The sequence below is a fragment of the Amblyomma americanum genome, chromosome 4 (genome assembly GCF_052857255.1).
Source record: "Amblyomma americanum isolate KBUSLIRL-KWMA chromosome 4, ASM5285725v1, whole genome shotgun sequence".
In the NCBI taxonomy this organism is placed as follows: Eukaryota; Metazoa; Arthropoda; class Arachnida; order Ixodida; family Ixodidae; genus Amblyomma; species Amblyomma americanum.
The window spans coordinates 98390698-98417247 of NC_135500.1; the positions used below are offsets into that span (position 1 = coordinate 98390698).

Genomic DNA, 26550 nt, shown 5'->3' on the forward strand with positions numbered 1-26550 from the left:
AGAGCACGCAACCAGCAGATGTCCCCACTGCATGACTGACGACAGCAAAAAATCTAGTCGTGAAACGCAGAACCATGCTGTCGGTTCCTTCGTTGCCGTCCACTTTCGTCTCTCGCACGGCCAATACATCTATCTCGCGCTCCGTAAAAAGTCGATACACCTGACCTTGTTTTTTCCTAGTCGCCAGGCCTCGTACATTCAGCGTAGCGACTTTAAAGGCAGAGGCGGGAGCCATTTTAACTCAAAAGGAAAGGACCCAACAGCATGGCGCTTACCTCCCACGTCTAGCGCGCGGCTAGACGCCACTGTTGCCGCCGGTATCATCCGGCGGAAGAACATCGGCCTGCTCGAGGAGTACCTTGCCGCCGGCCCGGTTGTCATCCGAAAGGTTCGGGCGCGGCCGTAACTTCGAACGCCGGGATTGAGGCGTCTTTGCAGGGCGTTCCTCGACGCCGGGCGCTACCACCTTGTCCCCTTCGGGGCTGGTCTGGTCGTGGGGACGCTTCGCCGGTGTGGTGACGGGGGGCGTGACGCTAGTTGCACGGGCGCCGCTCTTCTCGTGGATGTCCTCGCTCGGCTCTTTTGCCTCGACGTCCTCAGGCTCTGTTGGGCAGGCCCCGTTCCCTGACGTCTCGTTAGCAAAGCGGGGGCAGTCTACCGTCGGCGGTTGGCTCGCTGGTTCGTCGGCCGCCTTGGTGCTATCCTCGGAGCTCACACACGTGGCAAGCGTCGAAGGCGGCTTGCCCGCCTCGTCCGTGCCAGTCGCTGCTTCCTCCGCCTCGGCGACGTCCATGAGTTCCATGGTGTCGTTCGCCTTTCCGAGACCGGCAGCCGACGCGTAGGTACGGACGCAGTCCGCGTCCGTGTGTCCATAGCGCCTGCACTGGGAACACCTGGGAACCTTGCAATCTCGGCGAACGTGGCCCGTGCCGTGACAACGCAAGCACTGCATCGGTCGCCCGGGCACAACCACGAGGGCCAGCTCACCGGCTCCTCGCAACTGGTGTGGCAAATCATCCACCTTCATTCCAGGCTTCAACTTGAGTAGCACGGTCCTGGTGGTTGAGCCTTTCTCCTTCATTCCTTGGACGCCCAACGCTCCCGCGTCACCTCCGTCACGTTTCCGAACGCCGCGAAAGCAGTCCTGATGTCTTCGTCAGCCACACCGTGCAGCATCCAATGCAGGCGCAGCTTAACCTGCTGATCCTCCGGGTCGAAAATGATGCACCGGCGTCCTTTCACTTGTAGCTCCTTCAATGCAGCAAGCTTTTTCGTGGCTTCAGCACTGCTGAGCGTCACCGCCCACACATGATTTATCTGATACGCCCCCAACGCCACGACGTCGGGAAGCGCACCAGCGTTTGCGAGGGCGTCCCGAAAATCTTCCACCCGGTAGGGCCTCGCTCGCACGTCACCATGCAGAAACACCGTGTTAAACACAACACGTCCTGTTGGCAGAGTAGGCAGAACAATCTCGTAGTCCTTATCTGCGTCAGCAACAAGCCTGTTTCCGCGGCCAGCAAGGGCCGCAATCGCCGCTCCGCCGGAGCTCATGATCCCGCGTCCGTCACGCTCGGTGGCCGGAAGCAGTGTCCCAGCATGGTATGGCCGATGGCGAGACACATAGCGTTTCGAAGCGCTTATGTACCGTGTGCGGCCCCTCCCGGATGCAAACCTTCGCACAGATACTTCCGTCGCTTGTGGCAACAGGCGCCGAGCGTGCAATTACGTGCCCTGGGCTTTTGTCAGCCGTTCTGGCGATCGTAACACACTGTGGCATGCACCGAAAGAGCAGCGGGAGCAAGCCTGTATTGTTGGCGCATGGGCTGGGTAGGGAATGCGTGTCGACTATATCGATGAACGCTAATTGTGCGTTCCTGCGCACTGTTATGCGCACACTGGGCCTCCGTGCTATCTCGGCGCGTTGCCGTATTTTAATCTTCACTGTACACGCCGACGCAGACGTCAGAATGAGAGCCGGAAAGCCAAGCGGTCGCTTCCGTTTTGCCACAAGCACGCACGGATTTTCGCGTCCGCACGTACGTATACGCTGCCAGTGGGAATTTGTTATTTATAACAAAATCACGACACCTCTTAGAGTTGCTTGAGGCGTATTGGATCACTTACATAACTGTGAGGAAAAAAAAGGCGTTATAGAGACGAAAGAAATGCAAAAGAAGTGCCATCAGCACTCTGTGTTCCCAAGTGGCCTCCCTCCCAAGTACTGACCGAGCCCAATGCTGCTTAGCTTCTGTGATCGGACGAGAACCGGCGTATTCAGCATGGTATGGCCGATTTTTTTTTCTTTATTGCCTGGCTTTGACCCATAACATTTACACAAAGAACACTCAACAAAAAACACACAAAACGCTATGTACATACGACACTGTCGTGGTCCGCCATCATGAGTCTGGCTTCGTCATACTAAAATTCACGAAGCATACAGAGCGGCTCTAGCCTCGAGAGCCACTCGGGAGGCTCCGCAGCTGCTTTCTGGATGGCCAGAAAGCAGTCCATTCTTTCCCGAAAATAAATTCGGGCAGGTCGTGCGTCTTTGTCACAATAATAGCCTGCCATTCTGGAGCGCCATATACTGTGGAGGCCCAAGAGCATTATGAGATCAAATGGTACCCCATCCTCATTGTCTGTGCTTAAAAACGAATTCCCTGCGCGTCAAGTGGTAGCTCTTTCTTTATTGTCCTTTGTAACACATCCCAAAAATAAACCCCTTCCCAGCAATGCAAAAAAACATGGTCTATTGTTTCAGGCTGTTTACAAATTAAGCAGTTCGATCCCCACGGTAAAAAGAAATCCTTTCCTTCCGAAAACTTTTTAACTGGGAGTGTCCCGGTGTGTAATTTAAAAAAGAAGGTCTTTACTCCTGGTGGCACCTGCATTTTCTTTACCCTTTTTAAAACATCAGCTCCAGGACCTCCACTGTACAAGGCCCTGTACATAGGCTCTGGGAAAACAATATCACAAAGATCATGGTACAACTTCTTTCTTTTAGTTTTATACAAATAATCGCTAGAAAAACGCGATGAAGGAAACCTAACACTTGCTACAATCTCTTTGTAGTAACCAAAAATTCCACCCGAGAGCTCTTCTGTGGTAACAACAAACTCGGGCAGCAATCGCCGCAGCCTCACCTGGCACACGGTGCGCAAGAACGGGTCTGAGACGTCGCGAAAAAACAAAAAACGGTTCACCAGCTGCCTTAAAAAGAGGTGCCCTAGCCCCAACCCCCCGTCTTTTACCCGCCGGAACAGGTTCGTTCGGCTGCAACGTTCCCATTCGGAAGCCCATATAAAGACGGCAAAAATCCGGTGTAACTTCTGAATGTGCACCCGAGAGCAATGCAAAACCTGCATCACATACCAGAGCTTGCTAATAAAAAACAGGTTGCAGACTGTAGCTCTGGCGAAAATGGAGAGATTGGTGCCTTTCCATTTTCCAGCTCTGTCACGTGCTTCTTTCGTTTGCTGTTTCCAATACTCCTCGCTTTCGCGATAAGCATCGAGCGGAACGCCCAAATACTTGCCCGGTGTCGTCGTCCACGGTACGTTGGCAAAATGGTCCGGGTGGGATGGCCACCATCCATGCCAGAGTCCGAGGCATTTGGACCAATTAACCCCGCTACCGGTGACTTCGCTGAACTCGCGTACACACCCGACAGCTTCGCTTATGCTCTCCTGATCAACCGTGAATACAGCAACGTCGTCAGCATACGCCAGCAGCTTAACTTCAGCAGCTTGCAACCTAAAGCCATTAATACTATTGTCTTCTAATATTTTCCTAAACAGTGTTTCGATGTAAATACGAAATAAGAGAGGGCTGAGGGGGCAGCCCTGACGCACCGAACGCTGCACGCTAATGGGGGCCCCCAGGCACTTGTTAACAATCAATCTGGTCGTGCAGTTTCGATACGCCAGGGCTACACCCTCGCGGATAACTGAACCGACATTCACATGGTCTAAAACGGAAAACAAGATTTCATGAGAAACACAATCAAAAGCTTTTTCGAGATCAATCTGAAGCATAGCCACCCGCCCATTAATTGCATCGCAGGTTTCAAGTACACTGCGTGCTTTGTGAATGTTGGAAAAAATCGATCGCCCTTTTATTCCACATGTCTGGTGGGGTCCAACAATTTCCTTTATCACTGTCTGTAGTGTTCGCGCCAATACCTTCATAAAAATTTTGTAGTCCATATTAGTGAGTGCTATCGGTCGATATTCGGTAACAGATTTTAATTTCTCTATATCATCAGTTTTCGGTATGAGTACCGTATGGGAGGTCCCAAAAGACGGAGGCAAAAAGTTTATTCCATAGGCTTCGTTAAACATTGTACATAGCACCGGGGCAATTTCATGCTTAAATTCTTTACAAAATGCCGCACTGAATCCATCTGGTCCTGGTGATTTTCCGAGGTTTAATTCATCTATCGCATGCCCTACTTCGTTTTCAGTTATTTCTAGTTCCATTTTCTTTTTCCTTTCTTCGTCCAGCCGTGGCATTGCAACAAGAAACTGATGCTTAAATGCAACTGCGTCTGCCGGATGCCACGAAAAAAGCCTCTGGTAGAATTGTGTAAAGGCTGCTTCGATGTGGTCATTGTCTGCCGATAAGATACCCCGCCCATTCTATTTTATCCATGTGATTACTTTCAGCGTGGGCTTTTTCTAAACCGAGAGCACGTTTTGATGGCGCTTCGCCAGCAGCTGTGTCTTCCGCCCTCGCCCTCACCAGTGCTCCGCGATAACGCCGTTCTTCCATGAGTTCTATCTTTTGCTTGGTTTTCCTGACATCTTCAATCCATTTCCGAGGCGTCTTGCATTCCTGCTTCAGCAACGTTTGCAGTAGTGCTTTTAACTCAGCTTCGTCTTGTTTTTCCTTATACCGGATACAAGTGGCCCTTTCTATTGCTTTGATTTTTAAAGATTCTTTGCTTAACTCCCACTGTTGCCATATCTTCAGGATCTTGCACGGGTTTATTTTTCCTATTTCATCCTTTACTGCTCGGTAGTAGACATCGTCGCGAAGAAGCGTGTTGTTTAGCTTCCACATTTCCCATGAAAGTGCTTTGCTTCGCTTGACACTTCCGAGGCAGCACTTAACTATACAGTGGTCTGAGAAGGACACTCCCACAACTTCGTACTGGCTGCATACAGGGGCAAGGTCAACTGATGTATAAATGCGGTCCAGCCGTGCATGGCTTGAGCCCTGAAAATGGGTGAACTTCACTGCCCGCGCACCCTCAAGACATTCAGCCACATCTTCGAGGTTTCCGTTATCAATAATTCTGATCAACACTTCAGTGCTCCTGTCTCGAAACCCCCGGATGCTTGACTTATCGCGAGCATTTAGGACACAATTGAAGTCACCTAAGACGATGAGCTGCCTCTCCGTGCAAACGCGTTCTAGGAGGCTGTGGAAAAAAGCAACTCTTTCCTCTACCCCATTCGGTGCATACACGACAGCAATGCGCCACTCAATGCTATTCAGGGAAAAGTCTAGGACAATACACCGGCCAGACACACACGAAAAATATGCTTGCACCTCTAGCCCCGGGATCTTCTTTACAAAGAGCACGCAACCAGCAGATGTCCCCACTGCATGACTGACGACAGCAAAAAATCTAGTCGTGAAACGCAGAACCATGCTGTCGGTTCCTTCGTTGCCGTCCACTTTCGTCTCTCGCACGGCCAATACATCTATCTCGCGCTCCGTAATAAGTCGATACACCTGACCTTGTTTTTTCCTAGTCGCCAGGCCTCGTACATTCAGCGTAGCGACTTTAAAGGCAGAGGCGGGAGCCATTTTAACTCAAAAGGAAAGGACCCAACAGCATGGCGCTTACCTCCCACGTCTAGCGCGCGGCTGGACGCCACTGTTGCCGCCGGTATCATCCGGCGGAAGAACATCGGCCTGCTCGAGGAGTACCTTGCCGCGGGCCCGCTTGTCATCCGAAAGGTTCGGGCGCGGCCGTAACTTCGGACGCCGGGATTGAGCCGTCTTTGCAAGAGGTTCCTCGACGCCGGGCGCTACCACCTTGTCCCCTTCGGGGCTGGTCTGGTCGTGGGGACGCTTCGCCGGTGTGGTGACGGGGGGCGTGACGCTAGTTGCACGGGCGCCGCTCTTCTCGTGGATGTCCTCGCTCGGCTCTTTTGCCTCGACGTCCTCAGGCTCTGTTGGGCAGGCCCCGTTCCCTGACGTCTCGTTAGCAAAGCGGGGGCAGTCTACCGTCGGCGGTTGGCTCGCTGGTTCGTCGGCCGCCTTGGTGCTATCCTCGGAGCTCAAACACGTGGCAAGCGTCGAAGGCGGCTTGCCCGCCTCGTCCGTGCCAGTCGCTGCTTCCTCCGCCTCGGCGACGTCCATGAGTTCGACGGTGTCGTTCGCCTTTCCGAGACCGGTAGCCGACGCGTAGGTACGGACGCAGTCCGCGTCCGTGTGTCCATAGCGCCTGCACTGGGAACACCTGGGAACCTTGCAATCTCGGCGAACGTGGCCCGTGCCGTGACAACGCAAGCACTGCATCGGTCGCCCGGGCACAACCACGAGGGCCAGCTCACCGGCTACTCGCAACTGGTGTGGCAAATCACCCACCTTCATTCCAGGCTTCAACTTGAGTAGCACGGTCCTGGTGGTTGAGCCTTTCTCCTTCATCCCTTGGACGCGCCAACGCTCCCGCGTCACCTCCGTCACGTTTCCGAACGCCGCGAAAGCAGTCCTGATGTCTTCGTCAGCCACACCGTGCGGCATCCAATGCACGCGCAGCTTAACCTGCTGATCCTCCGGGTCGAAAATGATGCACCGGCGTCCTTTCACTTGTAGTTCCTTCAATGCAGCAAGCTTTTTCGTGGCTTCAGCACTGCTGAGCGTCACCACCCACACATGATTTATCTGATACGCCCCCAACGCCACGACGTCGGGGAGCGCACCAGCGTTGGCGAGGGCGTCCCGAAAATCTTCCACCCGGTAGGGCCTCGCTTGAACGTCACCATGCAGAAACACCGTGTTAAACACAACACGTCCTGTATGCAGAGTAGGCAGAACAATCTCGTAGTCCTTATCTGCGTCGGCAACAAGCCTGTTTCCGCGGCCAGCAAGGGCCGCAATCGCCGCTCCGCCGGAGCTCATGATCCCGCGTCCGTCACGCTCGGTGGCCGGAAGTGGGAATGAGCATGGTATGGCCGATGGCGTGACACATAGCGTTTCGAAGCGCTTATGTGCCGTGTGCGGCCCCTCCCGGAAGCAAACCTTCGCACAGATACTTCCGTCGCTTGTGGCAACAGGCGCCGAGCGTGCAATTACGTGCCCTGGACTTTTCTCAGCCGTTCTGGCGATCGTAACGCACTGTGGCATGCACCGAAAGAGCAGCGGGAGCAAGCCTGTATTGTTGGCGCATGGGCTGGGTAGGGAATGCGTGTCGACTATATCGATGAACGCTAATTGTGCGTTCCTGCGCACTGTTATGCGCACACTGGGCCTCCGTGCTATCTCGGCGCGTTGCCGTATTTTAATCTGCACTGTACACGCCGACGCACACGTCAGAATGAGAGCCGGAAAGCCAAGCGGTCGCTTCCGTTTTGCCACAAGCACGCGCGGAGTTTCGCGTCCGCACGTACGTATACGCTGCCAGCGGGAATTTGTTATTTATAACAAAATCACGACACCTCCTAGAGTTGCTTGAGGCGTATTGGATCACTTATATAACTGTGAGGGAAAAAAAAGGCGTTATAGAGGCGAAAGAAATGCAAAAGAAGTGCCATCAGCACTCGGTGTTCCCAGGTGGTCTCCCTCCCAAGTACTGACCGAGCCCAATGCTGCTTATCTTCGGTGATCGGACGAGAACCGGCGTATTAAGCACGGTATGGCCGATTTTTTTTTCCTTTTTGCCTGGCTTTGGCTCATAACATTTAACCCAAAAAAAACATTCAACAAAAAACACACAAAACACTATGTACATAAGACAGTGTCGTGGTAAGCCATCATGAGTCTGGCTTCGTCATACTAAAATTCACGAAGCATACAGAGCGGCTCTAGCCTCGAGAGCCACTCGGGAGGCTCCGCAGCTGCATTTTGGATGGCCAGAAAGCAGTCCATTCTTTCCCGAAAATAAATTCGGGCAGGTCGTGCGTCTTTGTCACAATAATAGCCTGCCATTCTGGAGCGCCATATACAGTGGAGGCCCAAGAGCATTATGAGATCAAATGGTACCCCAGCCTCATTGTCTGTGCTTAAATAACAAATTCATTGCGCGTCAAGTGGTAGCTCTTTCTTTATTGTCCTTTGTAAAACATCCCAAAAATAAACCCCTTCCCAGCAATGCAAAAAAACATAGTCTATTGTTTCGGGCTGTTTACAAATTAAGCACTTCGATCCCCACAGTAAAAAGAAATCCTTTCCTTCCAAAAACTTTTTAACTGGGAGTGTCCCGGTGTGTAATTTAAAAAAGAAGGTCTTTACTCCTGGTGGCACCTGCATTTTCTTTACCCTTTTTAAAACATCAGCTCCAGGACCTCCACTGTACAAGGCCCTGTACATAGGCTCTGGGAAAACAATATCACAAAGATCATGGTACAACTTCTTTCTTTTAGTTTTATACAAATAATCGCTAGAAAAACGCGCTGAAAGAAACCTGACACTTGCTGCAATCTCTTTGTAGTAACCAAAAATTCCACCCGAGAGCTCTTCTGTGGTAACAAAAAACTCGGGCAGCAATCGCCGCAGCCTCACCTGGCACACGGTGCGCAAGAACGGGTCTGAGACGTCGCGAAAAAACAAAAAACGGTTCACCAGCTGCCTTAAAAAGAGGTGCCCTAGCCCCAACCCCCCGTCTTTTACACGCCGGAACAGGTTCGTTCGGCTGCAACGTTCCCATTCGGAAGCCCATATAAAGACGGCAAAAATCCGGTGTAACTTCTGAATGTGCACCCGAGAGCAATGCAAAACCTGCATCACATACCAGTGCTTGCTAATAAAAAACAGGTTGCAGACTGTAGCTCTGGCGAAAATGGAAAGATTGGTGCCTTTCCATTTTCCTGCTCTGTCACGTGCTTCTTTCGTTTGCTGTTTCCAATACTCCTCGCTTTCGCGATAAGCATCGAGCGGAACGCCCAAATACTTGCCCGGTGTCGTCGCCCACGGTACGTTGGCAAAATGGTCCGGGTGGGATGGCCACTGTTACGTTTGGAGACGCCAACATGCCAAGAATATTAAAGCCACTGGGAATCATCAATCTACCGAGGCTTCAAAGGGCCGTCGATGTGGTTGCAGCGCTACGAGTGCAGGTGGTGGCGTCTACAAGGGTCCTTCCCCCCCCCCCCCCCCTGCTGTTTGAGAAAGGCTTTGGTGAACTCGTCTTTTGTTCTCAACGCCGGACCCTCCCAGGACATTTTTACATTTTTCTCCCGGAGGGGACGGCGGGGGAGCCGGCGAGCGGCGGAACTGCAAATCAGCCGTGACAAATGCGGCCGGGTTCGGCTAAGCCAACGTCTCTGGAATCTTCGTGCTTCGAAAACAACTTCGACTTGGACTGTGCTTTCCCACGCTCTACGTGAAAGCTTCTGCGAACTGCGGTGGGATCCATTCGCCCCCACGCTACCGCTGTGAAGTGCAGGTGACTGACCTTCGACGCTCTCAGTGGGACCCCCTTCGGGCTATTCATCACGGAAGCCTGGACAGCGCGGACCCCAATCTGCCAGAAGTGGCAAGAGTGTGTGGCTGGGGGCGGACCCGGAAGACTGGACACGTGATCTACATCACAGTGATTCGACGCATTTTTAATGAACTAGATTCCCCAACTAGGGACCTGGGGACAGCGGACCCTATTTAAGCAGCGACCTGGCGTGTGTTCGCCAGCTCCCGATTCACTCTTTCAATCTTTGTATAAATGTAAATAAACCCTTCAGTCTCTCCTTCACCTCGAAGACCCTCTCATCTCTTCGTCAACCCCACTACAGCAGTCTCCCGATCCGGAACCCGGGGACACCGACCTTGGCGAGAGACGGCACAGGCGAACCAGGGGCCCGCATCTAACAACTGGTGGCAGCGGTGGGATAGAAGCGCAATCCCCCAACACCGGTGGCCTGCTACGGGAGAGAAGCCCCACATCTAACAACTGGTGGCAGCGGTGGGATCGAAGCGGCATCCCCCAACACCGGTTTCCTGCTATGGAACTTGGAGCCCCACACCTAACAACTGGTGGCAGCGGTGGGATCGAAGCGCAATCCCCCAACACCGGTGGCCTGCTACGGGAGAAAAGCCCCGCATCTAACACCACCATCCATGCCAGAGTCCGATGCATTTGGACCAATTAACCCCGCTACCGGTGACTTCGCTGAACTCGCGTACACACCCGACAGCTTCGCTTATGCTCCCCTGACCAACCGTGAATACAGCAACGTCGTCAGCATACGCCAGCAGCTTAACTTCAGCAGCTTGCAACCTAAAGAAATTAATACTATTGTCTTCTATTACTTTCCTACACAGTGTTTCGATGTAAATACAAAATAAGAGAGGGCAGAGCATGGTATGGCCGATGGCGAGACACATAGCGTTTCGAAGCGCTTATGTACCGTGTGCGGCCCCTCCCGGATGCAAACCTTCGCACAGATACTTCCGTCGCTTGGGGCAACAGGCGCCGAGCGTGCAATTACGTGCGTTCTGGCGATCGTAACGCACTGTGGCATGCACCGAAAGAGCAGCGGGAGCAAGCCTGTATTGTTGGCGCATCGGCTGGGTAGGGAATGCGTGTCGCCTATATCGATGAACGCTAATTGTGCGCTCCTGCGCACTGTTATGCGCACACTGGGCCTCCGTGCTATCTCGGCGCGTTGCCGTATTTTAATCTGCACTGTACACGCCGACGCAGAGGTCAGAATGAGAGCCGGAAAGCCAAGCGGTCGCTTCCGTTTTGCCACAAGCACGCACGGAGTTTCGCGTCCGGGCGTACGTATACGCTGCCATTGGGAATTTGTTATTTATAACAAAATCACGACACCTCCTAGATTTGCCTGAGGCGTATTGGATCACTTATATAACTGTGAGGGGAAAAAAAGGCGTTATAGAGACGAAAAAAATGCAAAAGAAGTGCCATCAGCACTCGGTGTTCCCAGGTGGTCTCCCTCCCAAGTACTGACCGAGCCCAATGCTGCTTAGCTTCGGTGATCGGACGAGAACCGGCGTATTCAGCATGGTATGGCCGATTTTTTTTTCTTTATTGCCTGGCTTTGACCCATAACATTTACACAAAAAAACACTCAACAAAAAACACACAAAACGCTATGTACATACGACACTGTCGTGGTCAGCCATCATGAGTCTGGCTTCCTCATACTAAAATTCACGAAGCATACAGAGCGGCTCTAGCCTCGAGAGCCACTCGGGAGGCTCGGCAGCTGCTTTCTGGATAGCCAGAAACCAGTCCATTCTTTCCCGAAAATAAATTCGGGCAGGTCGTGCGTCTTTGTCACAATAATAGCCTGTCATTCTAGAGCACAGACAATGAGGATGGGGTACCATTTGATCTCATAATGCTCTTGGGCCTCCACTGTATATGGCATGGTATGGCCGATGGCGAGAGACGTAGCGTTTCGAAGCGCTTATGTACCGTGTGCGGCCCCTCCCGGACGCAAACTTTCGCACAGATACTTCCGTCGCTTGTGGCAACAGGCGCCTAGCGTGCAATTACGTGCCCTGGGCTTTTCTCAGCCGTTCTGGCGATCGTAACGCACTGTGGCATGCACCGAAAGAGCAGCGGGAGCAAGCCTGTATTGTTGGCGCATGGACTGGGTAGGGAATGCGTGTCGACTATATCGATGAAGGCTAATTGTGCGTTCATGCGCACTGTTATGCGCACACTGGGCCTCCGTGCTATCTCGGCGCGTTGCCGTATTTTAATCTGCACTGTACACGCCGACGCAGACGTCAGAATGAGAGCCGGAAAGCCAAGCGGTCGCTTCCATTTTGCCACAAGCACGCACGGAGTTTCGCGTCCGTACGTACATATACGCTGCCAGTGGGAATCTGTTTATAACAAACTCACGACACCTCCTAGATTTGCCTGAGGCGTATTGGATCACTTATATAACTGTGAGGGAAAAAAGGCGTTATAGAGACGAAAAAAATGCAAAAGTGCCATCAGCACTCGGTGTTCCCCGGTGGTCTCCCTCCCAAGTACTGACCGAGCCCAATGCTGCTTAGCTTCGGTGATCGGACGAGAACCGGCGTATTCAGCATGGTATGGCCGATTTTTTTTTTCTTTATTGCCTGGCTTTGACCCATAACATTTACACAAAAAACACTCAACAAAAAACACACAAAACGCTATGTACATACGACACTGTCGTGGTCAGCCATCATGAGTCTGGCTTCGTCATACTAAAATTCACGAAGCATACAGAGCGGCTCTAGCCTCGAGAGCCACTCGGGAGGCTCCGCAGCTGCTTTCTGGATGGCCAGAAAGCAGTCCATTCTTTCCCGAAAATAAATTCGGGCAGGTCGTGCGTCTTTATCACAATAATAGCCAGCCATTCTGGAGCGCCATATACTGTGGAGGCCCAAGAGCATTATGAGATCAAATGGTACCCCATCCTCATTGTCTGTGCTTAAATAACGAATTCCCTGCGCGTCAAGTGGTAGCTCTTTCTTTATTGTCCTTTGTAACACATCCCAAAAATAAACCCCTTCCCAGCAATGCAAAAAAAACATGGTCTATTGTTTCTGGCTGTTTACAAATTAAGCAGTTCGATCCCCACGGTAAAAAGAAATCCTTTCCTTCCAAAAACTTTTTAACTGGGAGTGTCCCGGTGTGTAATTTAAAAAAGAAGGTCTTTACTCCTGGTGGCACCTGCATTTTCTTTACCCTTTTTAAAACATCAGCTCCAGGACCTCCACTGTACAAGGCCCTGTACATAGGCTCTGGGAAAACAATATCACAAAGATCATGGTACAACTTCTTTCTTTTAAATTTATACAAATAATCGCTAGAAAAACGCGCTGAAAGAAACCTAACACTTGCTACAATCTCTTTGTAGTAACCAAAAATTCCACCCGAGAGCTCTTCTGTGGTAACAACAAACTCGGGCAGCAATCGCCGCAGCCTCTCCTGGCACACGGTGCGCAAGAATGGGTCTGAGACGTCGCGAAAAAACAAAAAACGGTTCACCAGCTGCCTTAAAAAGAGGTGCCCTAGCCCCAACCCCCCGTCTTTTACCCGCCGGAACAGGTTCGTTCGGCTGCAACGTTCCCATTCGGAAGCCCATATAAAGACGGCAAAAATCCGGTGTAACTTCTGAATGTGCACCCGAGAGCAATGCAAAACCTGCATCACATACCAGAGCTTGCTAATAAAAAACAGGTTGCAGACTGTAGCTCTGGCGAAAATGGAGAGATTGGTGCCTTTTCATTTTCCAGCTCTGTCACGTGCGAGTATTGGAAACAGCAAGCATGGTATGGCCGATGGCGAGACACATAGCGTTTCGAAGCACTCATGTACCGTGTGCGGCCCCTCCCGGATGCAAACCTTCGCACAGATACTTCCGTCGCTTGTGGCAACAGGCGCCGAGCGTGCAATTACGTGCCCTGGACTTTTCTCAGCCGTTCTGGCGATCGTAACGCAGTGTGGCATGCACCGAAAGAGCAGCGGGAGCAAACCTGTATTGTTGGCGCATGGACTGGGTAGGGAATGCGTGTCGACTATATCAATGAACGCTAATTGTGCGTTCATGCGCACTGTTATGCGCACACTGGGCTTCCGTGCTATCTCGGCGCGTTGCCGTATTTTAATCTGCACTGTACACGCCGACGCAGACGTCAGAATGAGAGCCGGAAAGCCAAGCGGGCGCTTCCAGTTTTGCAACAAGCACGCACGTACGTACGTTTTCAGCGGTAATTTGTTATTTATAACAAAATCACGACACCTCCTAGAGTTTCTTGAGGCGTATTGGATCACTGATATAACTGTTAGGGAAAAAAAGGCGTTATAGAGACGAAAAAAAATGCAAAAGAAGTGCCATCAGCACTCGGTGTTCCCAGGTGGTTTCCTTCCAAAGTACTGACCGAGCCCAATGCTGCTTAGCTTCGGTGATCGGACGAGAACCGGCGTATTCAGCATGGTATTGCTGATTCTTTTTTTCTTTATTGCCTGACTTTGGCATTGCAAAAGAACGACTAAAACAAAATTGCAGGACACAGCGAACATATGCTACGGATAGAGTCAGCCTGCCAAGGGCTTGCTTCGTCACATTAAACTTCCTTTAGGGCCATCAAAGGCTCATCCCTTGACAACCACTCGGAAACATCGCCATCAGGTCTGACCCTCTCAACAAACTGATGCACAGCCTCACGAAAATTAAGTCGTGCTGGCCGTGCGTCGGGATCACAGTAATATCCTGCCATTCGCGAGCGCCAAACTTTGTGGAGGCCAATTAACGTTATTAAATCAAACGGTACTCCATCCTCGGTATCAACTTACAGATACCGTATTGCATGGGGGTGAAGTGGAAGTTGTTTCTTTATCGTCCTTTGGAGTACGTCCCAAAAGAAAACCCCTTCCCAACAATGCAGAAAAACGTGATCTATTGTTTCTGGTTGCTTGCAGATAAGGCAGTTAGGACCCCACGGAACAAATAAGCCCTTATCCTGTAATAACAGTTTGACTGAAAACGTTCCAGGGTGCAACTTGATAAAGATAGTTTTAACCCCTGGCTCGACGTGCATTCTCGTTACCCTCGAGCTTTAACACATTCCTTCCAGGGCCTCCACTGTACAAGGCCCTGTACATATATAGTTCCGGCAGAAAAACTTCACATAAATTCTTATACAGCTTCTTCTTGTTCACTGTATATAAATATTCGTTGGAAAACATCGTTGAGAGAAACCGCACACTTGCGACAACTTCTCTGAAGTACCCAAAAATTCCGCAAGACATGGTTTCGGTTGCCACGACAAAGTCAGGCAGCGCACGCCCGAGCCTTACTTGGCACGCGGTGCGCAAAAACGGATCACTGACATCACGCAGAAACATAAATCTATTAACAATCTACCGCAAGAAAAGGTGTCCCAGGCCCACTCCACCATCCTTAACTCTTCTAAATAAATTCGTCCGGCTGCACCTTTCCCATTGCGCAGCCCACAAAAAAAAAGAGCGAAAATTCGATGTATCTTCTATATGTTCATTTTTCCACAATGCAATACTTGCATCACATACCACACCCTGCTGATAAAGAAAAGGTTGCACACGGTGTCTGTGGGGAAAATTGATAATCCTGTTCCTTTCCATCTTTCCGCCTTCTCACGTGCATCCTGGGTCCGCGCCTTCTAATATGTCTCACTATCGCGATAGCTTTGTAGCGGTACTCCCAGGTACTTCGTTGGGGTCTTCACCCAGGGTACGTTTGCAAAGTGGTCAGGTGTCGTTTGCCATGCTCCGTGCCAGAGCCCTACTGACTTAGACCAGTTCCCTCGGCTGCCTGAGGTTTTGCAGAATTCTGCGACGCATTCAACGGTCTCAGTTACACTTCCTCGATTAACGGAAAAAACCGCCGAATCATCCGCATATGCCAGCAGCTTGACCTACGCCGCTTGCAGCCGAAAACCAGTGATTCTCTCCTTTTCAATGAAGTTTAAACACTGCGTCTCAATGTAAATGGCCAACAGAAGAGGGCCGAGGGGGCAGCCTTGACGTACCGAAGGCTACACGAAAATGGGGGCCCCCAGATTATGGTCAACAATCAATATCGTCGTGCAGTTCCGATACGCCAAGGCGACTCCCTCCCGGATAACAGAACCAACATTCACGTAATGCAGAATGCACAGCAAAATGTTATGCGCGACACAGTCGAACGCCTTTTCGAGGTCAAGCTGCAAGATGACAACGCGACTATTTGTAAGACCGCAGCACTCGAGCTCACATCTTGCCTTGTGTATGCTAGTAAGAATAGACCGGTCCTTTATCCCACACGTTTGACGGGGGCCAACAATTCCCTGGATTACACACTGTAACCTTTGGGCCAACACCTTCATGTAAATTTTGTAATCCACGTTTGTGAGTGCAATTGGCCTGTGCCCTGTTACGTGTCGTAACTTGTCAGCTTCATCAGTTTTTGGGATTAGGACAGTGTGTGATTTTCCATAAGGCGGAGGCAATTCATCTACGTCGTAAGCTTCATTAAAGACCGTCGTCAACACTGGCGCGCTTCTGCTCTTAAATGCTTTGTAAAACGCCGCACTTAACCCGTCTGGTGCTGCTGATTTCACAGAATTTAAATTGTCTATTGCCATTTCGACCTCTGATTCGGTAATGCGAAGAGCGCCTGATAGTACTCAAACAACGCACGCTGTATATGTTCGTTTTCGTCTGATAAGATGCCACCGCATTCTATGCTGTCAATGTGATTTCGCTGCGCATGGGCGTTTTCAATTCCCAACGCTCGTTTCGTCGGCGTCTCCCCTGCAGCAACATCTTCCGCTATGGCCCGCACCAACGCTCCGCGATATCGGTCCTCTTCTATTAGCTGAATTTTTTGTTTTATTTTCCTGATGTCATCGATCCATTTACCAGATGCTTCACATTCCTTTGCGAGCAGTTTTGCAAGCATACATCTTAGATTGCGTTCCTTTAGATTCTCTTCGTACGCAATGGCACTAGACCGTTCGACTGCTTTAATTTTAACCTGTTCTTTGCAAAGTTCCCACTGTAGCCATATTTTCAGTTCACTAGGCTCTATTTTGCTTATTTCTTCAATTACTGCGTGGTTAAAGTGATAGTCCTTAATTAGCTTGTTATTTATATTCCACAGATCCCAACTAAAAGCACTGCCCCGTTTTTTCACTCCTATCCCACATTCTACTAAACAGCGGTCCGAAAAAGACACCTGCCCTACATGGTAACTGTTGCATTTTGGAGTCACGTCAAGCGGTACATAAATGCGGTCAAGTCGAGCATGGCTTGTCCTTTGAAAGTGTGTGTACTTCACACCGCTCACGCCTTGCATGCACTCCACCACATCCTCAAGGTTACATTTGTCTATTATTTGCGACAGTACCTTCGTACTTGCGTCTCTGAACGCCCTTGCACTGGTCTTATCGCAGCCGTTCAAGACGCAGTTGAAGAAGCCTGTGATGATAAGCTGTTTCTCGAAACAAAGACGCTGTTCAACACTGAAAAAACGCGGCCCTTTCGTTCGCAACATTCGGGGCATACACACAGACAACCCGCCACACAGCGTTATTCAATGTAAAATTGACAGCGACACATCGACCTGAAGGGCACTGGAAATGATCGTGCACGACAAGACCCGGCAACTTATTCACTAAAAGGACGCTACCAGCAGATGTACCAATCGCATCGCTTACGACAGCGTAGAATCTAGACGTAAAACGTCGCATCATGCTCCCGGTCTCTTCCTCCCCGTCTACTTTTGTCTCCTGCACGGCCAGTAGGTCGATATCGTGCTCCGTTAAAAGCCGGTACACTTGGCTTTGCTTTTTCTTTCCTGCCAAGCCCCTAACATTGAGTGTGGCTGCCTTCAAGGGGGTTACCGAAGCCATTTTCGCACAGAGTGAAGAGGCCAAGAGCATGGTGCTTACCCCTCCCGTCTAGCACATGGCTAGACGCCGTCGTTGCCACCGGAGCCATCCGGTGCAGGCCCCTGACCTTGCCGCGGGGCTCCCTTATCGCCGGCACGCTTGTCCGCCAAAAAGTTGGATGTCGGTCTGAGGGAAGACCGTCGGGAGCGAGCAGTTTTTGCTGGCGGCTCCTCACCACTGGAAGCGGCCGCCTTGTCCCCTTGGTTGCCGGTCAGGGCATGAGGGCGCTTGGCTGAGGCGGTGCCGCTCGCTGAACGGGCGCAGCTCTGGTCCTGCTGTTTCTCACTGGTCATTGGCTTGGCGTCCTTCCTTGACGGGACGCTCTCCCCGTTTGTCGACGTGCTCGCCTGACTCGACAGTAATTCTTCCTCTTCAACTTGCTCCCCTTCGTTGCCATTTTCACTAGTGTTGTGACGTTCCTTGTGTGTGCTACGAAGGGCCTCGTTTCGGCGGGCCTGGCCCCGTGACAAGACGGCGGGCATCATCAATTACCGAGCCATACTCGTTGAGAGTGAACGACCAAAACGAAGGGGTTTAAACACAACCGGACCCCCTTTCTATAGTGTCGGCACGTGTCGAACGCCGCCGCCGCCGCGGGGAGACGGGCGTTATCTTCCCCAATTGCCGTGACCGTGCCGGGGACAAAGGGGCCTCGTTTCGGCGGGCCTGGCCCCGTGACAAGACGGCGGGCATCATCACCAACCCTCCCGAGCACATCCCAGGACAAGGGACCACTTTCCCGGCCTTTTAGTGACCTCGCGTTCCGGCCTTGAGTGGCGAGTGTCATTTGATGGAGAACGGAGGTCGGTGACCCGCGGGAACCGTCAGCGGGCCAGAGACCGTCTACCACAGCCGACGCTACCTCGACGACAACCTTCTTTCCCTCGGACTCAACACGTGACGGGGGCGAGACCATAAGTGCGGTGGTGTGTTTGTGCGCCCAAGTGAAAGCCCTAGGCCCCTCCCACTCTGGCGTGGGCGTCCTCACCCTAGGGAATGTGGGGATAAGAGGATATAAAAAATCGACAAGGAGTACGGAAGAGAAAACGCTCAGGACGACATCGTTCGCGAAGGGGGCCTTCAGCGCCGAAGCCCGACGGCGTGCAGCTTCTGCCAGCAACCGTTCGACCTCAACTCCGGAGCCCCTCCATCGTCTCCATGAAGTCGTCGGCACGTAAGCTCGGACGCCCCAGCCTCTGATGTATAATCATAATCATGTATCATTATTGAATATATCTGTTTGTTTAAACTGAGCCATACGGTGTCTCTTTGCTTCTCTGTCCCGTGTGGACCTGCGGAATATGGGGGTCATCACACTGGTGTCAGAAGTGGGGTCTCAAAAGCAAATGTCCTCTGAATGCTGCGACATTCATGACTTCAAAATTGTTATCAAATGGGAATCACGGGACTGATTGTGGGACTTTTACCCCCATTTGAGAGACTTGAGGCACCGGAGGGCTTGAGCGAAAAAAAAATGTCTGTATCTGAGGGAGCTCCCACTCCACAGCCGTCGCTCGGAGCAAGCATGCTGGCATTAGGAAGCTTCATTCCGACGTTTACGGGAGATAAGACAGGGGTTCCAATCTGCGATTTTTTTTCCATGCTAGAAGAGATTGGGAAAATGGGGGGGATGGTCCGATGCTCAAATGCTGGGAACGGCGAGGTGTAAGATGGCAGGAGCTGCTCATGATTTTGCATGGCGAGACGAAAAAGTAAAATCCACAAAATCATTTGCGGAATTTAAGAAGCTCGCGTTTGAGCATTTCGACACTGAACCACGTCACGTGCGGGTACAGAGGTTCCGTGACGCCGGACAGATGGTAGGAGAGGACGTGCGAACGTTTGCGTCGCGGCTTCAGCGCCTAGCACGCGATACGTTAAGCAGGGAGGAGGAAGGAGACCAGCTAAAGAAGAAATACGCGGAGGATCTACTTAAAGAGGAAATGACCGCTTTGTTCGTGGCTGGTCAACAAGACCCCGTGCGCCGGTTCGTGCTCTCGCGCAAGCCGAGCAATTTCGACCAAGCCGTGGCGGCCGCATTGGATGAGGAACGAAATGAGGCGTTAACGACAGCCGCAGCGAGAGTACGCGTCATAGAGAGAGCGGTGCTCAACCCTGAGGTTGCTCTCTTGACAGAGCGGTTAGATCGCTTAGAACAGCTGCTATCTCAGCAGGTGGAACACCAGGTTGAAGTGCGCGCTCAACAGCGCCCATTCGCTGGAAACCGGAGACCGCCACAAAGCTACAGGCGCGGTATGCGAGATTTTGAAGAAATCGTATGCTTCGCTTGCCAGGGTCGCGGACACATCGCCAGGTTCTGCCAAAACGTGCGCCGTGGGGAGCCACAAAGAGAAGCAGGCGAGACACGCCCTAAGCAAGCCTACAGCGGGGCTCCAGATACCGAGACAAAAAACTAGATAGTCCTCCCCTTCCTGAGGAGCGTGGGGAGGGAGCAGTGGATGATGAGATGGTGGTGGTTTGTGTGGCCGACAAGGCATGCCCTGTTGTGCGTTGCAAGTTAAATGGTTGTTGCATGGAATTGTTGATAGATACGGGGTCAAAGGTGACATTGCTTAAGGAGAGCAGTTTTAACACGCTTCGAAGGAAGGGGGACCGCGAGGTGTTGGAAGCGTCTGGTGGTATTGCAACCAAATTTGTAGGCATAACGGGGGATCCTCTTGGCATAAGTGTGACTCTACCGGTTACACTTCTCTCTCGGCGGAATTGCATTGGAGCACCCCTGCTATGTATGCCCGGACACGGTGTCTCTGCCAAACGGAGTGTCAGGTATATTAGGGCAGGATTTTTTGAGAAAAGGGAAGGTAGTAGTCTCATTCTCTGAGGAAGAGGTTAATGCGGGCGGCTCAAAAGTTTCGTTTTTGAACAGGAGAGGGGCTGAGATTCGCATTACCTATATTGACACCCGTCAAACAGTGGGATCATTGGAGAATGTGTATTCGCGGGTTGCCGTCAGGCTGGTCGATGAGGCGGTCGTCCTTCCTTGGTCGGAGCACATTTTGTACGCGTGTGTGCCTTCAGATGAAGCGAGCGGCGCCGTGGGAGTGCTTGAGCTGGTCGACTCTCTCAGCAATGGCCTGAAGGCAGCCGCGTGCCTCGTGACAGTTAATGACGCCAACAGTGTGCCCCTACGGGTGGTTAACTGTAGCCAGCAGCCACTGAGCCTTCCCAAGAACAAAACATTGGCTTTCTTCACCTCTGCGATAGAGAAACGTGAGCCCACCGATACGGTACTCGCAACTGTAGAGCATGCTAGTCCTTCGGCTGCTCCAAAGGCGTTGTTCGATCTTTCTCACGTAAAGTCCAGGGAGAGGGAGGCTCTGGCTGGCTTGCTGAACGACTACTCGGAGGTATTCGCCACGTCCAACCTGGATTTGGGCTGCTGTGGCGTTATAAAGCACAGGATAGAAACCGGCACTTCATCGCCCGTTTACCAGCGTGCGTACAGGATTCCTTACTCCCAACGTGAAGAGATGGAGTCGCCGGTGCAGGACCTGATTGATCGCGGCATTGTCGAACACTCAAAGTCACCCTGGGGAGCACCAGCACTATTGGTGGAAAAGCCAGATGGCTCGTATCGATTGGTAGTGGACTACCGCAAACTAAATGCCGTAACTCGCATCGATCCATACCCCATCCCCAATATACAGGAGACGCTTTCTCAGCTGGGCTCTGCCAGGTACTTCACGGTAGTGGACATGGCGGCGGGATTCTGGCAGATAGCAATGGATCCGGCAGATGCCGAGAAAACGGCATTCAACACGCCCTCAGGGCACTATGAATGGAAAAGAATGCCGATGGGTCTGGCCAACAGCCCTGCTGTCTGGCAGAGAACCGCTGATGTTATCCTGGCAGGTCTTCTGGGGAGGCTGTGCTTCGTGTATATGGATGACATAATCATATACAGTGAGAGTTTTGAGAACCATTTGCGCGATATTGAGCAGGTTTTGGTGCGACTAAGAGGAGCGGGTCTCAAGCTGAAGCCCTCGAAGTGCCAATTCCTCAAAAACGAGGCAAAATACCTCGGGTACGTTGTTTCAGCTGACGGCGTGCGACCGGACCCTGAGAAACTAAGGTGTGTCTCGAATTTTCCATCCCCGACTAGCGTCCGCCAGGTCCGGCAGTTTCTCAGCCTGATCAGTTACTACCGAAGGCACATAGAGGAGTTCGCCAAGCTCGCTAAGCCTCTCACCGCCTTAACAGCCAAAAATGTCGCCTTTCGCTGGGACGAAAACGCGGAGGATGCTTTTGGGGCCCTGAAAAGGAAGCTAATGAGTGCACCGCTGTTGCGCCACCCGGATTTTAATTTGCCCTTCGTTATGGCCACAGATGCGTCAAAGTTCGCAGTTGGTGCCGTGCTATCTCAGGTTATCGAGGGCAAAGAACATCCCGTTGCTTTTGCTAGCCGACAGCTGAGCCCCACAGAGCAAAAGTACGGAGCTACGGAAAGGGAGTGCCTCGCCGTTGTCTGGGCAGTAAAGCACTTCAGATGCTACCTTTACGGCCGCAAATTCAAGCTAGTCACAGACTGCCATCCTCTGAAATGGGTGATGAGTGTCAGGGACCCTAGCTCGCGACTCGCTAGATGGAATCTACACCTGCAGGAATACTGCATTGAAGTGGAGCACAAGTCAGGAAAGACACATCTGAATGCTGATGCACTCAGCTGCACAGCTGCCGTGGCAGCTATAGATGAGTTTGTCCCCGTAGTCGACCCCGCCGAATTACGCACAGAGCAGTGCAAAGATCCTGACCTGAAGCGAATAATCGAAAGCTTAGAGGGCGCACCGTCTCACCCCGAACAGCTAGGTTATTTCTTTGGCAAAGACGGCACCCTGTGTCGGCGCACGAGGCCAACCAGGAAAGGGAGACCAGAGAAAACCGCTTGGGAGAGAGTCGCCATACCTCGGTCGTGGACAGAAAGGGTTCTTCGCGCGTTTCACGATGCGCCATGCGCCGGTCATTTTGGCGTAGCGAAGACACGCAGGCGTGTGGAGCGTTTGTACTTTTGGAGTGGCATGCGACAGGATGTTAGAGACTACTGTGCGAAGTGTCATTCCTGTCTCGAAAGAAAAACACCCAAGGGACGAAGACCAGCTCCAATTCAGCCGTTCACTGAGGTTTCGGCTCCCTTCGAGCGGACAGGTATGGACATATTGGGCCCATTCCCACGACCACTTCCGGAAACAGGTACATTTTAGTATTTTTCGATCACCTTTCAAAATACGCGGAAGCGGTAGCACTCCCAGATCAGAAGGCAGACACGGTTGCAAGAGCATTTGTCGAACGGATCGTGCTCCGACATGGACCCCCGAGGCAACTCTTGACAGATCGGGGAACGAACTTCGTGTCGCAGCTAATGAGGAGAGTTTGCGAGCTTCTTAAGATCGCTAAGAAGCAGACAACACCGTACCATCCGGCTTGCAACGGCGCGGTGGAGCGACTGAACCAAACCGAGGTCGGGTTCCCGTCGCATTTTGTTTCGCGCGACCAGCGGGACTGGGACTTGTGGCTCCCGTATGCAATGTTTGCCTACAATTCCGCAGCACACGAGAGCACGGGCGAATCGCCATTCTTTCTTCTCTATGGCCGAGACCCGGACCAGCCTAGTGAAGTGCCAGAGGGCCCCCATCGTGTCCCATATGCTTCACTGGACGACTATAAGGTTGAGCTATAATCGCGCTTGCAAGTGGCGAGGGACATCGCAAAGGAGGCCTTAAAGAAAGCGGCGAAGCGCAGGAAGGAGGTGCACGATCGCAGTGCTAGAGACGCGCCGTTTGATGTGGGGGACAGCGTGTACATTGAAAACTGCCAAAGGCAGATTGGGCTAGCTCGTAAGTTCCAGACGAAGTGGAGAGGACCGTGCGAGGTTGTCGAGAAGCTTTCTCCGGTAAACTTCGGAGTCCGAGACGTGAACCGGCGCTTGATAAGGATACACGCAAATCGCCTCAAGTCGGCACCGGTTCAGTATTCACGAAATGAGGAAATGGAAAGCGCGGATTTTGATGGGGATAGAAGTGAAGCGGAGCGCGCAGATAAATCCCAAGATACGCCCTCTCCTGCATTTGTTCGGCAGGCGCCAGAGGTGACAGCCGGAATGCCACCGGATTTACTTCATGCATTGCTAGAAGAAGAAGCGCGCGAGGTTGCCGCGCAGATAACGCCAGGAGAGGCTCCTGCCACGAGCCCTCGCGAGTCTCAAAGCAGACAAAGGATCACAGACTTACTTGGTATGACTCATGAAGGCCGATATCCGCTGCGAAATCGGAAAGCTAAGTCGGACTAATGGCGTAAACAGAGCGGAGTTGTGAACTGGTTAGAATTGTGTAATGCCGCAGCTCATAACATTGCTATGTGCTTATGTGCTAAGATATCGGAGTTGGTAATAAACCTTTCTGTCATTAAGTAACACCTTCACAGGAGAGCATGGGGAGCGCATGCAGAACCTGCCCTACTTCCTTTCGTTTTCTATATTTTTGTCTGTGCCGTGATCGTGCTAGAAGTGGGAGCTCCTTTGTAACTGTGGTAAACTTATTTAGTCCAGTTTGGACTAGAAAGGAGAGGCTTGGGTGCTGAGTTTCATGTTTATCTGTAAAAGAAGATCAGTGCTGCCCCTGGAGACGCCAGTTATGACAGCTGAGGCATATGGTGTTGTGCAGTGGTGTTGAGTGCAGCGAAAAGTGTTTTGTCGGACGCACTGTGCGAGGCGATTCAGAAAGCGAAGGGGAGCTGCATGGACTCAAATGTTCGGAGAACATTCTTCTGGAGGGTGAGCGAGTGTGACGTTCCTTGTGTGTGCTACGAAGGGCCTCGTTTCGGCGGGCCTGGCCCCGTGACAAGACGGCGGGCATCATCAATTACCGAGCCATACTCGTTGAGAGTGAACGACCAAAACGAAGGGGTTTAAGCACAACCGGACCCCCTTTCCATAGTGTCGGCACGTGTCGAACGCCGCCGCCGCCGCCGCTGCGGGGAGACGGGCATTATCTTCCCCAATTGCCGTGACCGTGCCGGGGACAAAGGGGCCTCGTTTCGGCGGGCCTGGCCCCGTGACAAGACGGCGGGCATCATCACCAACCCTCCCGAGCACATCCCAGGACAAGGGACCACTTTCCCGGCCTTTTAGTGACCTCGCGTTCCGGCCTTGAGTGGCGAGTGTCATTTGATGGAGAACGGAGGTCGGTGACCCGCGGGAACCGTCAGCGGGCCAGAGACCGTCTACCACAGCCGACGCTACCTCGACGACAACCTTCTTTCCCTCGGACTCAACACGTGACGGGGGCGAGACCATAAGTGCGGTGGTGTGTTTGTGCGCCCAAGTGAAAGCCCTAGGCCCCTCCCACTCCGGCGTGGGCGTCCTCACCCTAGGGAATGTGGGGATAAGAGGATATAAAAATCGACAAGGAGTCGGAAGAGAAAACGCTCAGGGCGACATCGTTCGCCCAGGGGGCCTTCAGCGCCGAAGCCCGACGGCGTGCAGCTTCTGCCAGCAACCGTTCGAGCTCAACTCCGGAGCCCCTCCATCGTCCCCATGAAGTCGTCGGCACGTAAGCTCGGACGCCCCAGCCTCTGATGTATAATCATAATCATGTATAATTATTGAATATATCTGTTTGTTTAAACTGAGCCATACGGTGTCTCTTTGCCTCTCCGCCCCGTGTGGACCTGCGCATTATGGGGGGTCATCACAGTGTCTTCGCTGAAAGACCCCGAAATATCGGTCGTCCCAGCAGCCTTGTCAACTTCCTCGGCTCCTTTTGCCGCCTCCTCCGCCTCGACGGCATCCATAAGAAGCTCTGCCGTATAGTCTCTCGATACCACACCGGTTGCCACCGCGTATGTGGGAACGAATTCACTATCGCCGTGGCCGTAACGCCTGCATTTAGAGCTCCGGGGTACCTTGCATTCACGTCGAGCGTGAGCCGTGCCACGGCACAGTAGGCACTGCATAGGCCGTCCAGGCACCGCAACAAGGGCCAGCTCCCCGGCGACGCGTAACTGGTGGGCCAGGTCGTCAGCCTTCATACCGGGTTTCAGTTTCAGGAGAACGGTCCTGGTTGTAGACCCCTTCTCCTTGACGCCTGAAACACGCCAACGCTCCCGGGTCACCTCCGTTACGTTCCCAAATGCTCAAGTGCCGTCCGAATGTCGTCGTCGGATACACCGTGCAGCATCCAGTGCAACCGTAGTTTCACCTGCTGGTCGGCAGGATCGTTGATAATGCACCGCCGTCCTTTAATTTCTAGTCCCTTGAACGCTTCCAGCTTCTTCGTTGCTTCCATACTGTTGAGCGTGACCGCCCAAGCATGGTTGACCTGATACGCCCCCAACGCCACAACACCGGGGAGCGCACCAGCGTTGGCGAGGGCATCGCGGAAATCCTCGACCCTGTAGGGCCTAACTCGCACGTCGCCGTGCAAAAAAAACGGTGTTCAACACAACAAGACCAGTAGGTAAAATGACTTCGTAGTCCTGTTCTTTACCTTCAATCCTGTTTCCGCGGCCAGCAACAGCCGCTATCGCCGCATGATCTTGCGTCCGCACCGAACGGTAGCCGGAAGTAGAATCGCATGGTATGGCCGATGGCGAGAAACAGCTTTTCGAAGCGCTTATGTACCGTGTGCGGCCCCTCCCGGATGCAAACCTTCGCACGGATACTTCAGTCGCTTGTGCCTACAGGCGCCGAGCGTGCAATTACGTGCCCTGGGCTTTTCTGTGCCGTTCTGGCGATCGTAACGCACTGCGGCATGCACCGAAAGAGCAGCGGGAGCAAGCCTGCGCTGCTGACACATGGACCGGGTAGGGAATGCGTGTCGACTATATCGGTGAACGCTAATTGTGGGTTCCTGCGCACTATTATGGGCACACTGTGCGCCTCCGTGCTATCTCGGCGCATTGCCGGGTTTAATCTGCACTGTAAACGCCGCCGCAGACGTC

At 52.4% G+C, this 26550-nt stretch overlaps 1 protein-coding gene and 6 pseudogenes across 1 annotated transcript; all 7 read right to left on the reverse strand.

Annotated features, from left to right (window-relative positions):
* Positions 1-295: 295 nt before the first annotated feature.
* Positions 296-1570, reverse strand: LOC144129699 (uncharacterized; annotated as a pseudogene).
* Positions 1571-2180: 610 nt separating this feature from the next.
* On the reverse strand, positions 2181-2299 carry LOC144130659 (5S ribosomal RNA; annotated as a pseudogene).
* Positions 2300-5856: 3557 nt separating this feature from the next.
* On the reverse strand, positions 5857-25638 carry LOC144129700 (uncharacterized). Its single transcript, XM_077663800.1, has 2 exons — positions 25513-25638; positions 5857-7224 (listed from the first exon to the last, which is right to left on the reverse strand). The coding sequence occupies exons 1-2, from the start codon at positions 25636-25638 to the stop codon at positions 5857-5859; spliced, it is 1494 nt and encodes a 497-aa protein (XP_077519926.1).
* On the reverse strand, positions 7767-7885 carry LOC144130601 (5S ribosomal RNA; annotated as a pseudogene).
* On the reverse strand, positions 11096-11214 carry LOC144130576 (5S ribosomal RNA; annotated as a pseudogene).
* Positions 12140-12258, reverse strand: LOC144130594 (5S ribosomal RNA; annotated as a pseudogene).
* Positions 14016-14134, reverse strand: LOC144130650 (5S ribosomal RNA; annotated as a pseudogene).
* Positions 25639-26550: the final 912 nt, after the last annotated feature.